Here is a 13335-nt window from a genome sequence, read left to right as displayed (position 1 = left end):
AATTCCAAGCACCCACATGGTGGCTCACAACCATCTATCTGTAACGGAATCAGATTCCTTCTTCTAGCCTGCATGAAGACATAGCACTTATACAAATAAATAGTAAAATAAACAAATAAAGGTGTTGGGTGCATCTGCAGCGTTCAGCAAGCCGAAAAGATGGAGAACTGGGACCCAAAGCAGGAACCCCGCCCATGCGTAGCCAGCAGTCTAGCCTCAGTGCGCAGGCGCAGTGTGACGCGCAGGCGTTTGACGTCACCGTGAAAGGCGTCGCGCTCTGACGTGAGTTGGCCATGGAGGCCCTGGCGGGTGAGGAGCGCGGTGGGCAATGGGGGAAACCAAGGCTTGGCCTGCCCAAAAGTCCTGATGGTCCGAACGTGGCGTGTGGAGGATGCGACCCGGCTTGTTACGGCTATGATGCCCAGGCTGACAGCGCGAGGGAAGAGTCAGTCCGGCCCTCACGCAGCCGGGCTCGACGCATTTAAAATAGCCTGAGCCGGGGTGGGTGGGTAGGGGGAGTGCAAAGGGATCGTTCAGCCTCGAACACCGCGCAGCGCCTTCACAGCCTGCGCTACAAAGCATTGTAAACGAGGAAACGTACGCATCCAGCAGCGAAAGTTTGGAAAGCTTCCACTTGCCCGTCGGTGGGATCTGCCCTCGCAAACTCTGTAATGCCACAAAATTTACAAAGGACCAAAGCTGGGGCTGGAGAGATCTCTGTGGTCAAGGGCGCTTGTTGCTCTTACAGAGAACGGGAGATCAGTCCCAGCAAGCATATGAGATAGCTCACAACACTCAGTTCCAAGAGAAAGGACCAATGCCCTCTGATCCCTGGCCTCCGGTGGCACCTGCGTGCTCCCCCACCCCACCCCCGCAGTTGCTGGTGGTGCACATAAACACGTAAACAAATGCGGACACACGTATGTAATAAATCTTTTAAAAAAGAAAGACAAAAATACTATACACCAGGCAGGTTGGGGGTGTGACTCGGTGATGGAGTGCTTCCTTAACACACACAGAACCCTGAGTTTGACCCTCTGCACCCCTAAATAATCAAGACTGCATTCTAGCCAAACCTGGTGGCCCACACTCGCAACTCTTGCTGCTTGGGAGGGTGAAGCAAGAGCGCTTGAGGTTCAAGGCCCATCTGTGCAACACAATGTCACCTTGCCTCAAAAAAGGCCTGTGTAGCTTATCAGTAGAGGATGGCTAAGTCTGCTGGCGTCCCTGGCACAGCAGAGAAAATGCAAATGACTTCACTAGCACAAGTTTGGAGCTCTTCTCCCAACTGGTGAGGGAGCTTGAGGGGAAACTAATATTTCCATTGCCCCGAAGAAAGACTTGGCACCTTAAGCTGGTCTGGCGTGGACCCAAACTCCTGTGCAGATATTGTCACAAGAGCACAGTGGCCACATGCACTGTGGGATTGGTTTTTATCAGTAAGTCACAGTCCTTTGTCGTCGTAGGTGTCTCCAAGCAAGGCATCCGTGAACGCATTTGGGACTATATGGAATCACGTGATTTAGCTGACTTCCCCCGACCTGTGCATCACAGGATTCCGAACTTTAAGGTACGGAGGTGTTCCTGGGCTTGTTAGAAGGGGATGAAGTTATCCCTGGGAGAATCACATCAGCAACACAGCTCCTCTGCTTTCTGGTAGGATTGGTCCTCGAGGCGCAGTGAGCAGAGGCAGAATCCAGGAGGGCCTGGAGGGCTCTTTGTGTTTGGACACATTCCTTTCTGTTACCCAGTGGGGCCCAGCTTCTGTGGGGGTGGAGGGTTGCACTGTAGCTGTTACCAGGGCTTTTCACAGAGCTGGCCTCCCTCAGCCACTTATGGAGGAGCTTATGGAACCCCCAGAGGGAAGCCCAGCCTTTAGTGCCCAGAGAAGCCCTGGCCCTGTTTCCTAACCCAAGGTGACTATTGCTGATAGTTTGCATGGAAATTAGTTTGCCTGAAAGAGGCAGTGTGAGCCAGGAGCTGGTTCAAGCTGGCCATCCCAGCAGTGGAAAGGCAGAGGCAGGAGGGCACAGGAAGAGGGTACAGGATGAGCTCATGAGGTCTGGAGTGAAGGGAGCAGGCGAAGGAGAGGCCTCTCCAGGCATCCCGCTCCTTAAATGATGCTGCTTACGTGAGCTCCGCTCTTCTGTGGAAACCCTTCAGCTTCTGTACTCTTTTTAGAGTTTTCTTTCCTTAAAAACTGAGTTCTGGGGTTGGAGAGAGGCTCAGTGGTTAAGAGCACTGGCTGCTCTTCCGGAGGTCCTGAGTTCAATTCCCAGCAACCGCATGGTGACTCACAGCCCTCTGTAATGAGATCTGGTGCCCTCTTCTGGCATAAAGTCAGTAGAGCATAAAGTAAATCTCTTTAAAAAACAAAAAACAAACCAAAAAAACTTGAATTCTGGCTTAGTTCCTTTCTGTCCTGTGTTCTTTCTGAAGTGTCTCCTTGGGGGAATGTGGGCTCCTGTATCTGGGTGGATGCAGGGCTGTGATGCCTAGGCCGTACTTGGCCCACGTCCCCAAGGTGACATGCAGCCACGTTTACACAGGGTGCCTCTCGTGCTGCGGAGCATTTCCCACACCTGCATGCTTTCAGGGTGGCGAGAACCATTAAAGTCAACCCCGATGCTCCTCAGAGAAACGCCCGCTTCCTCGTGCTGGAGGTGAGTGCAGCACTGTTTTTGCCTACCTAGGGGTCTTACCTGGCTTGCCAAAGCATCAAAGACCTGGACGTCTTTGCTGGGACACAGGAAGTGAAAGTGGACCCTGATAAGCCCCTAGAAGGTGTCCGGTTGTTGGCACTGCAGGTAACTCCATGTTTCCAAGGTTCCCTCCGTCAGGAGCGCTCCCCCTCCAGGTGACTGCTGAGCGCATGCATCTCTAGGTGACCTGCAGCTCACAGCAGCCGTCTGTCACTTCGTTTTTAATGTTCGAATTCTTTGAAACAAAAACTCCTCAGTTAGAAATCTGAGTCTGTGTTAGGTGATGGTGGCGCACACCTTTAATCCCAGCACAAGGGAGGCCGGGGCAGGCAGATCTCTGTGAGTCCAAGGCCAGCCGGTCTACAGAGCAGAGTGAGTTCCAGGCCAGCCAGAGCAACTCAGAGAAATCCTGTCTCAAAAGACATAAACAAACAAATGTGTAGACCACTTCTCAAAGAAAAGAGAGCACCCTCATCATTCATTCAAACTACTTTATCATCTCATGTAGTATGAGGCCAGAGCTTGGTGTGCATTTTAATGCACATAGCTCTAAGCAGTTATAATAACCAGTGCGGACAAAGTGAACAGGCCGAGCCACAGCATGCACTGAGTGGCATAGGCAATGTGATGACGACTGACCTAGCTCTGCCAAACCAAGGCTGCTGCTGCTTTGGCACTGAATGTCAGGCACAGAGCTTTGGAAATCAACCTGGGATGGCCAAAGACCATGGAGTGACTTGCTGGTCCCCCATTGCTGTCCCGTTTCATGGCAGAAGCCTCAGCTGCGCAGGACATTGTGCGGTAAGGGAGGCCCAAGGCCTCTGTGCTGAGGAGAGCAGTGACATGCAGCTCCTACTCTGGGCCCATGAGACTCAAGGAGGCTTCGTGGAAGTGCAGGAGTGTTGACCTCCCCTCCCAGGCAGTGAGATGGTATTTGAACTAGACTGACACCCCACACTGCAGGGAGCACAGCAGGGAGCAGCCGGAGGGAGCTGTTGCTGATGTGGGGGAGGATACTAGGGGTGGTCACTCTGGCCCTCGGGAAACAGGCATGAGAGGGGAAGCGGCCCAGCTATGCTCAGGTGTCCCTTTGTAGAGATTCCCTTTGTTCATGGGGAAAAACATGCACTCTCTGTGTAATTGATTGTCTTTTCCCGCAAAGAGCAAAAAGACATTGCTGGTCCCAACTCCACGGCTGAGGACAGGACTGTTTAATAAGATCACACCACCTCCTGGAGCCACTAAAGACATACTGAGGAAATGTGCCACCTCCCAGGTGAGTGCTACAAGCGACCACCCTGGGGGACTGTCCTCCTGAGTCATCGCACCGTGGAATAGAATCCATGGAGTTTACACAGAGCCACGAGAGCGCTGTTAAAGTATTCACCAGTTCTGCCTGTGCCATAGATACCTGAACAGATAGATAGTTTGGTTGGTTAGAAATGCTTGTTCAAGAGCAGGGGAGACACAGCACGGGGCACTCTGGTGCCCTCTTGTGGTAGATTTGGTCTGCGCCTGTGCTTGCTCCCGCCTGTTTAGATGAAGCAGTGGAGGGCAGGATGCACCCTCTTTGCTGAGCAGGCTGTAAACTCCTGACAGGAGCGTGGTTGCATGTCATCAAACACTTCGCAGCTAGACTAGAGTCTGTAAATTCATTGATGTGTTAGAGAGCCAGGATTTGCATCTTACGTTAAATCACATTTGATAGCTTTTTAAAGAACCATAAACGCGGGGCTGGAGAGATGGCTCAGCAGTTAAAATACTGACTGTTCTTCCAGAGGTCCTGAGTTCAATTCCCAGCAACCACATAGTGGCTCACAACCATTTATAATGAGATCTGGTGCCCTCTTCTGGGGTGTAGGTAGGCAGAACACTGTACATAATAAATAAATAATTTTTTTTAAAAAAAGAACCATAAACACCATGTGATTTTACTTATCCCTTTTAAAGGGATTTTACCTTGAGTCTAATATGTAAATGTTGAATGACTTTTTATTTTCTGATAACTTATTGAAAAAATTGGCTATGGCTTACAAAAACGTGTACAGTATGCTATAAAGATAAAATACGTGTGTGTAGAGGAGCAAGTTGGGAGGACACATCTGAAACCAGCTGCTGGGGAAGGTGGGGAGAGGAGATTGCTGATCCGAGCCTGCCTTGCATTATAGCAAGACTGCACTTCAGAAGAAATATTAGAAGGAATTGTGGTGGGGGTGGAACGTAGCTCATTAGAGCTCTCCCCAGCGTGTACAAAACCCCAGATTCTACCTAGCACTGAAGAAAATGGAAAAGAATAAAAAGGATGAAAAGTAAGATAAAATCGTAGTTCTGGCCAATCCTAAGCCCGCAGCTCAGGATTCTCAGCGACAGGGCAGTGGTCAGTCCTGGGCCCCAACTCAGGCAGTGAGGAGCCTATTTTCATGGCCACCGAGAGGGACAGCATAAGGCTCCAGCACAGTGGGTGCTTCGGGCATGCACTGTGGCATGCTCCAGGGAGACCCAGGCCGTACACTGATCCCAGAAGAGACTTGCCAGGTCTCTGACCTGCTCTGCAGGGGCAGTCCCCTCACACCTTCTATCCAGGCCTCTGATCGTCAGGATGGGTGGGTCCACTGGGGGGACATTTCCAGAAGCGAGAGTGCCCTGCCTGAAGCGATGGCCATGCGGGTACTGACCATGTCCTGTGCCCCCATTTCTAATGTTCGTCTTGGTGTCCTGTGCCATGAGGAACCTGAAGCTTCTGAGACTCAACAGGGCCTGGCCCGGTTGTGTGTGGCTCCCACCTGATTACCTATGGTGTTGTTTTGGCATTAGTGTTCTGTGACTTTGTGTGGTTCGTTCCCTCTGTCCCTCTTCCTGGGGTAAGAACTGTAGAAGACACGCTCTCAAATTGTTTCTGGACTGGCTGTCCTGGGATACTGCCTCCTCTAGGGTAGTGTGGGAGTCACGTCCACTCTGATGCACTAAGACCACAGCTCAGCCCCCGTTTCCCTTTATAGGGCGTGCGGAACTTCAGCGTCCCCGTGGGCTTGGACTCCAGTGTCCTCGTGGATTTAGTTGTGGTGGGATCTGTTGCTGTGTCTGAGAAAGGTAAGCTAGAGACAGGCTGTCCAGGTGTTGTGAAGGCTTCCCTGTCCACTCTCCCCTGCCAGTCGTTCTGCCCTGCATGCCTGACCCCAGCCACTCACTGGCCACTTGTATAGGCTTTGTTCTGTTTTAGTCAGACCAGAGTCTCCCGGGTACCACAGAAGAGTGCACGAGGCCTGCGCCTCAACTAATGCAGTCTGGATAGTCTGCACAGGCCTTCACGGAGGCCTGTCTCCCTGGTGACCCTAGCTTCTGTCAAGTTGACAGGTGACACAGTCACAGGGGCTCACGGGAGCCCCAGCACCCCTCTTCCTGTCCTCTGCCATGTTGGGACTATCCAGCTTGAACTTTGAGCAGGCGGTAATGAGCCGTAATTTCTCCCGCGCCTTTAAAGTCAGTGTTGTGTATCCCACGCTGACCTCAGATTAGTCTTCCTCTCTCAGGCCCGTGACCGTGCAGCCCCGCTGAGCCTGACCTCCCCTTTGCTTCTGGCTTCTCTTCCTAAGGCAGGAGATCAGACACCTGCCCTTCAAAGCAGAACTCTGTTGTTCTCTGTCCTCACCTGCCGACCTTTCATGGCTTTCGGGTTTTGATTGCAGAACTTGACGTTAGCTCTCCACCCTCCCACCTCAGCCTCTGCATGCTGATGCAGCTGCGCCACCGCACCTGGCCACTGTCACTGCTTTTCACTGTGTCTTGCTGACATGGCCAGCTCACAGGAGCAAACTTGGTCACCCCATGCACTCACTGTGCACGTTCAGTGTTCGGAGCCACTCGTGGATTGCTGGGGACAACAGGAACACTGAGACCCCATCCTTTCCACTGAGGCCTGATAGGAACCCACTTCTGCTGTGCCCCTGCCTTGTCTCTTAGGCTGGAGAATTGGGAAGGGAGAAGGCTATGCCGATCTTGAGTATGCCATGATGGTGTCGATGGGAGCTGTCCACAAGGGGACTCCGGTCGTTACCATTGTCCATGACTGCCAGGTACGTCCTGCAGATCTATCATTGGTACCCCTCAGCAGCTCCGGGAGAGGGAGGGGTGAGAGAGACACCTATTCATAGCAGGCACATGAAGACTTATTAGTTACGAATGCTCAGCCTTATCTTACGCTTGTCCCACTAGCTTTTATAATTTAATTTAACATGTTTCTCTTCATCTATGTTTTGCCTCGGGACTTTTTATCTTTCTTTCATTCTTTATGTCCTATTTTTCCTGCTTCTTCCATGTCTGCCTAGTGGCTACCTGGTTGGTTGGCCCCAGCATCTCTCTCTTTTTCTCCCTTATTCTCTCTTTCCTCTGTCCTCTTGAGCCTAGATTCCTCCTCCTACTTATTCTCTCCACCCACCAGCACTGCCTATTCCTGTACTGCCTGGCTGTTGGCCGTTCAGCTTTTTATTAGACTAATCAGGTGCCTTAGGCAGACAAGGTAAAGCAGTAACACATCTTTGCGTGATTAAATAAATGTAGCATAAATAAATGTAACACATCTTTACATAATTAAACAAATGTAGCTTAAACAAATGTAACACATCTTTACATCATTAAACAAACGTAGCTTAAACAAATGTAACACATCTTTGCCCAGTTAAAGTAATATTCCACAACATAAACAAATGTAACACATATTTCCGTAGTTAAAGCAGTATTCCACAGCACCTGTTCTTGGGTCATGCGATGAGCAGTGTTGACGGACGGACGAGACCCTGGGTCTCACGCACTGGAGATCATCCGTCCAGTTGCTCAGTTCCTTCCGGGCCCTGCTGTCACCTGACTAGTCAGCGCCTTACCTTGTTCAGGTCGTTGACATTCCTGAGGCTCTTCTAGAGGACCACGATCTCACGGTTGACTACATCATCACTCCGACCAGGGTCATTGCTACAGACTGTGCACGCCCAAAGCCAACAGGGATCATCTGGTCCAAGGTGAGTTATTACTGTGGCTGACATGGCCTACTGTAGTGGCCATCAGAGTTCCTTGTATGGCCTGGCTATTGTCTGCTGTCCTGTGTGGCTGGACATCAGCACTACCTGGAACTTTGAGTGGTGTAGCTCCAAGTAATGTCTTCAGGCTGAGGCCTAGAATTACCTAGGAAGCAGTCATGGTAGGGTCACTTCACTTTGGCGCCTTTGCTAGTGTTTTTGTGCGCGTGTGTGTGTGTGTGTGTGTGCACGCCTGCGTGCATTTGTGTTCATATATGTGCATGTGTGGAGACCAGAGGTGAGCCTTGGGTATCATTCCTCAGGGTGTGGCACACACCCTGAACATTTTTATAGTTTGTTGGTTTTGCAGTTCTGTGGGGTTGGACTTACAGCCTTATGACTCGGGCAAGCACTGCTAATGAGCTGCCTCCCAGTCCTTTGCTAATTTTTATTTTGGAGGCAGGGTTCACTGCCTAGGCCTCTCAAGTAGCCAGGATTACAAGCTACACTGCCACCCTCCACAAAAGATTGCAAACTTCTAGGTAATTGACACATGAATACCAAATCTGAGTTGGAATTTTTGGAGGATGGAGCATGAAGATGTTGTTTTCTGTTTGATTAACAAGTAGAGCTCTCATTTCATGTGGCACGTTGATAAAACGTAATGACCATTCCTAATTGCCAGCTAGTAAAAACAGAATCCCCTAAGCATGGACAGCGACATCAACCCATTCTGCTAGCCCAAATGTAATCCGTGGGGAAATGGCAGAGCCAATGTGGTTGGGACTTGTGGAGAAGTGAGCCAAGCCATGCTGGGTGGCATGACTCCCTACTCAAAACAGGCTGTTCCCAAGAGGAGTAGTGCCTGGCTCCATAGTAGCCTGAACACCAGGAGATGCCATCCTAACAGCTCAGCTCCTGTGCTGCTGGACTTCATAGGAAAGGAACCCAGAGCCTGAGTGCTGATCTGATGTGTGCACTATAGAAACCCTGCCTTGAGCTGGGCATAGTGGTGCACGCCTTAAATCCCAGCACTCGGGAAGAAGAAGCAGGTGGATCTCTGTGAGTTCGAGGCCAGCCTGGACTACATAGTGAGTTCCAGGATAGCCAGTGCTATATAGTGAGACTCTAAAAAAAAAAAAAAAAAAAACCCAACAGCAGCATCAACTATAAAAACAAACAAAAACAAAAAACACCTCCCCCCCCCCACATACACACAGGAAACCCTGTCTTGGAGCCGTGGCTGTTCTCTCAGTAACTGCTTGTTTGCCAGTTTTCTGCCTCCAAAGTTAAAGAAAAGCTTGCCTCTGATGGATGAGAAGTGTCAGAAAGGACTGAACAAGTCTGCTTCCTGGCCCACTGCAGGCTCTGCTGTTCAGGCTGATCTGCCAGCTCAGTCCAGGCATCCCACTGGCAAACTGGCTGCTGATGGTCCACACGCTTCCAGCCGTGTTTGTGCACACGGATCAGGCACCTGGCTCCTCCTCCAAGGCACACTGCTCACATGGTGATCTGCCTTCCACTGCCTCTGCAGGTTGTTGGGATGTTTGCAGGCAACTTTACCAACTTGGTAGGACCACAGGTGGCCTGTGCGAAAGCCCCACAGGCTGATGCTGAGCTCCGCAAACTGTCATTTAACAACCTGGTGGCCCACTGCTAGGGAATGCTGCACAAGTCATGCTTAGTGTCAGACCTGCCTGGCAGTGTGCAGGGCCAGGCCTCGGTGTGATCCGAGAGATGCTCCTGGGCTTGTAAAGGACCCCGTCCCGGCCACAGGCACTTTCCTGGAGGTAGGCAAGGACTTGCCCTCTGTGGCCATGTTAACACCACTGGCTGCAGGCGCTCTTCTGGGTGAATGGCCCACAAAGGAACCCCAGCTGCTTCCTCTGGAAAGATAGAGGCCCATTCCACCCTTGCTGTGGCACACGAAGGGACAGTCTGAAGGACGTCAGAGTGTCAGGATTTCATTTAGGCTGCCGTGGGGTTGGAGCTCAGCTGCAGGCTGGTGACTTTCTATTAAGAAATGGAATCCAGGCCTGGCTTCATGTTGCAGGCTTATCATCTGGGCACTCTGGATGCTGAGGCAGGAGGATGGCAAGTTTGATGTCCAGGCAAACTTGGGCAATATGATGAGGCCTTTTCTCCAAATAAAAAGAAATGGCTGGGCTGTAGCGCAGTGGTAGAAGACTTGTCTAGCCCATGTGAGGCCCTGTGCTTCACCCCTAGCATCAGAGAAATAAATAAAATTAAACATGCAGTGGAGTCTTACTTATCTCCCCAAAGCTGGGGCCTTCAGCACCCTTTCAGTCATATGGTGTGTATGTTACCGGAGTCCCTCCTGAGTGTGTGGGTGTGGCCTTGGTGTGACTACCCCCTGGTCACCCCAAGACTCCGACTGAGGTCACTGTCTTTTCCAGGTCAGTTGTGAGATGCTTACGAAAATCCCAGTGCTCAGGATCCTCCGTGAGCGAGAGAAGCGGGCCGGAAAAGACGTCGCTCTTCAAGTTGAGCCTGGCAGCCAGCACCCAGCTCCAAGCACCATGAGGAGACCCCGGGATATACCGCAGTCACAAGCAGCTTCCCTAGGAGGGTCTCATAGCCCCTTGCACGGGGTGGACACCCAACCAGCTGCCACTGTGTACGTGGGAAACCTGCCCTCTAATGCTCGCGTGCGTGAACTGAAGAGAGCCCTCCAGGAGCTGGGGGCAGTGCCCCTGAGGCTTACCTGGCAGGGGCCACAGCACAGGGCCATTCTACACTATGCTGACTCAGCTGCTGCCCAGCAGGCTGCCTCCCGCCTTCAGGGCCTGCATCTAGGTGCCAACTCCTTGAGGGTGGCACTGGGGCAGCAGAGGGATATGTGACCTGGTGAGCAGCCCCCAATGGAAGAGCTATGCCGTCTCTTGTTGGAATGCCTCTGACGTGTGGTAGTTTGCTATTGATGGGAGCCTGCTGCTGTGTGAGGCCTAGGCTCCGCTCCTCCTGGGAAGAGGCCACACTTTCCTAATGCGTAGGGATGTGTGGTGAGCAGCACATCACAACTCTCGGGATACCACAAACTCCGACAATAAGTCGGAGAACTGACCCATTCCAGTTCTGGTTGTGAGGTCCTGGTTGTGAGGTCTGTGTGATATGCCCTCTGGGTGCAGAAGGTCTAGGGACAAAAGGTGGAGAATGGAGACCCGATTTAGGATAGATGTAAAAGTGAACACAGACCCACAGAGAAGAGGCCGGGGCAGGGATCCAGGGCAGGCAGCAGAGCCGCAGTCCAGCAGAACAGGAGTGGGTAAGGGGCTCTGCACCCAGAGAATGGGAACCCCACTTGTGCACGTGTGTGATAGTGTCTACCCAGGCGGCACAGCTTTAACTCCACAGGCTCAGGGCCTCACTGTCCGTCAGTGAGAATGAGAGGGGGGTGGCAGCTGCCTATGCTTGCCAAGATGCAGTACTTGTGCCATTGATCCTAGGCAAAAAGTCAAAATAAGCATTTATCAAATGTGCATGCTTGAGAAGTTTCTCTTTTTTACCAGTGGGTCTTCCACAGTGTCCATTGACATTGTCCTTTGCCCCAGAAGGGCAGGCCTAGAAAAACAATCCTGTGACACACAACTCCTTGCAGGGACCTAGCTGTAGTCACTCAGTGCTAGTTCAGTAACCACCCCTTCCAAGTTGTCCCAGGTGCTATGAAGAGTGGCTGTGGGAAGCGGGCCTTGAGCTGCTCTGACCTTTTGATCATCAAAAGTAGTGAGGGTAGGAACTCAAGTAGGGCAGGAACCTGGAGGCAGGAGCTGGTGCAGAGGTCATGAGGGGTGCTGCTTGCTTGCTCCTCACAGCTTGCTCAGCCTACTTTCTTTATAGCATCCAGGACCTCCAGCCCAGGGATGACCCCACCTGCAATGGTCTGGGCCCTACCACATGAATCCCTAAGAAAATGCTCTACAAACTTGCCTGCAGCCCACTATTCTGGAGCCGTTTTCTCAGTTGAGGTTCCCGCTCAGATAACGCTAGCCTGTGTCAAGTTGACATAAAACTAGCCAGCACACTGGCCTCTTCCTATGTGTGCTTGCCCTGCACCTGGCTGTTCTGATGAGAACAGAGTCTCAGCCTCCTGCCATGGCTCGGACTGATACCTGAAGCTGAACCAAACCCTTCTGGGCATCTTCACAGTGCCGAGAAACTAGCTAATGCAGGAAAGTGCCTTTCCCAGCACCTGTTATAATTAGGCTTTTGGAAATGTAACAGAAGGGACTAGAGAGATGCTCAGTTGTTAAGAGCCTTCCAAAAGACCTGAGTTCAGCTGCCATGTCACAAAGCTCACAAGCACCTGTAGCTTCAGCTGTGGGGATCTGAGACCTTGTCAGACCTCTGGGTACTGAGCACACAACCACAGCAGCAAAACTCAGAAGTAGTTGGGGCCATGACTGATGGGCAGCTCAGACCCCTGTAGGTGAAATGAGTTTTACAGAAAGCGGTTGCAGATCCCAGAGAGATTCCTCAGTTCCAGCATGTCCAACCAGATCCTAGCAGAAACTCCTCAGGGAACTGAGCAGCAGCAAATACTTGGGAACTGTCAGCAGCAAGAGCAGAGAACAGCAGAGGTTGACCTCTGAACTGCTCCACATGCACACACGTGGGAACGGGATGGAGGCTGGCAGAGGAGCCAAAAGGCAGTGACAGACCTCTCAGTGCTGGTTTCTAGGTGATTCTAGGCCCTGCCTTGGAGATGAGGTTTGAGGTTACGAGGTCCAAATTTCCAGGTGATGCTGGTGGCATCCCCTGCTGTCCTGTAGGCATAGTGAAGCCACACTTAATACAGAAGCCAGGATGCCCCAAGAGGAGAGGCCAGAGCAGTCATGGTCATCATCTTGAGGAGTGAGATGGTGGCTTGAAGGATAGAATGCCAGAGAAGAGGTAGCTGAGCCTAGGGGTCATCTTAGTTCGGGGTTCTGTGCTGTAATAAGGCACCATAGCCAAAAGCAGCTCGGGCATTTCACCTCACTTCCATGTCATAGTCTGTCATCAAAGGAATTCAGGAGCTGGTGCAGAAACCATGGGGGAGGATTGCTCACTGGCTTACCCTCATGGTTGCTAAACCTGCTTGTAGAACCCAGAACGAGCAATCTAGGCTGGCACTGCCTACAGTACCCCCCCCCTCATCAGTCATCAATCAAAATGCACCAGAAACTTGCCCACAGGCCAGTCTGGTGGGTACATTCCCTAAGTTTAGGCCTCAAACTCATGAGATCCATCTTCCTCTGCTTCCAGGATGCTGGGATTAAAGGCGTGTCACTGCCCCTGGCTCTGGTTTTGTTTTGTTTTGAGACAGGTTCTCTGCATAGCACTGACTGGCCTAGAACTGCTATATAGACCAGGCTAACCTCAAACTCAGAGATCTACCTGCCTCTGTCTCCCACCACACTCAGCTTCAAATTTCAAAATATCAGAGCCTTTCTGAAAAGCAGATCTTTGATAGGACCCATGTATAAGGGCTGACATGCAGGTGACACCCAGTCCGTGGTCCTCAGCACTCTTTAGTCTATCCCCTTGGCCTTTCTTAAACTCTGAACTCCCTTTTCCTGCAGTTGGGGGATAGAGGAGAGTTCTCTTCTATTCTCCCAAGGACT

At 51.5% G+C, this 13335-nt stretch overlaps 1 protein-coding gene across 2 annotated transcripts; it reads left to right on the top strand.

Annotated features, from left to right (window-relative positions):
* Nucleotides 1-240: 240 nt before the first annotated feature.
* On the top strand, nt 241-11211 carry Mthfsd (methenyltetrahydrofolate synthetase domain containing). 2 transcript variants are annotated; one of them, XM_075977478.1, is made up of 8 exons: nt 241-309; nt 1467-1570; nt 2694-2807; nt 3865-3978; nt 5702-5792; nt 6663-6775; nt 7589-7714; nt 10129-11211. In XM_075977478.1, the coding sequence occupies exons 1-8, from the start codon at nt 294-296 to the stop codon at nt 10573-10575; spliced, it is 1125 nt and encodes a 374-aa protein (XP_075833593.1). In that variant the 5' UTR covers nt 241-293; the 3' UTR covers nt 10576-11211. The 2 variants fall into 2 exon arrangements, with proteins under 2 accessions (XP_075833593.1, XP_075833594.1); XM_075977479.1 differs by lacking the exon at nt 2694-2807 and adding an exon at nt 2550-2663 and having other exon boundaries at nt 10129-10709.
* Nucleotides 11212-13335: the final 2124 nt, after the last annotated feature.

The sequence above is a fragment of the Microtus pennsylvanicus genome, chromosome 6 (genome assembly GCF_037038515.1).
Source record: "Microtus pennsylvanicus isolate mMicPen1 chromosome 6, mMicPen1.hap1, whole genome shotgun sequence".
Lineage (NCBI taxonomy): Eukaryota > Metazoa > Chordata > Mammalia > Rodentia > Cricetidae > Microtus > Microtus pennsylvanicus.
The sequence above is the reverse complement of the archived record's forward strand: the minus strand, read 5'-3'. Positions and strand labels throughout refer to the sequence as shown.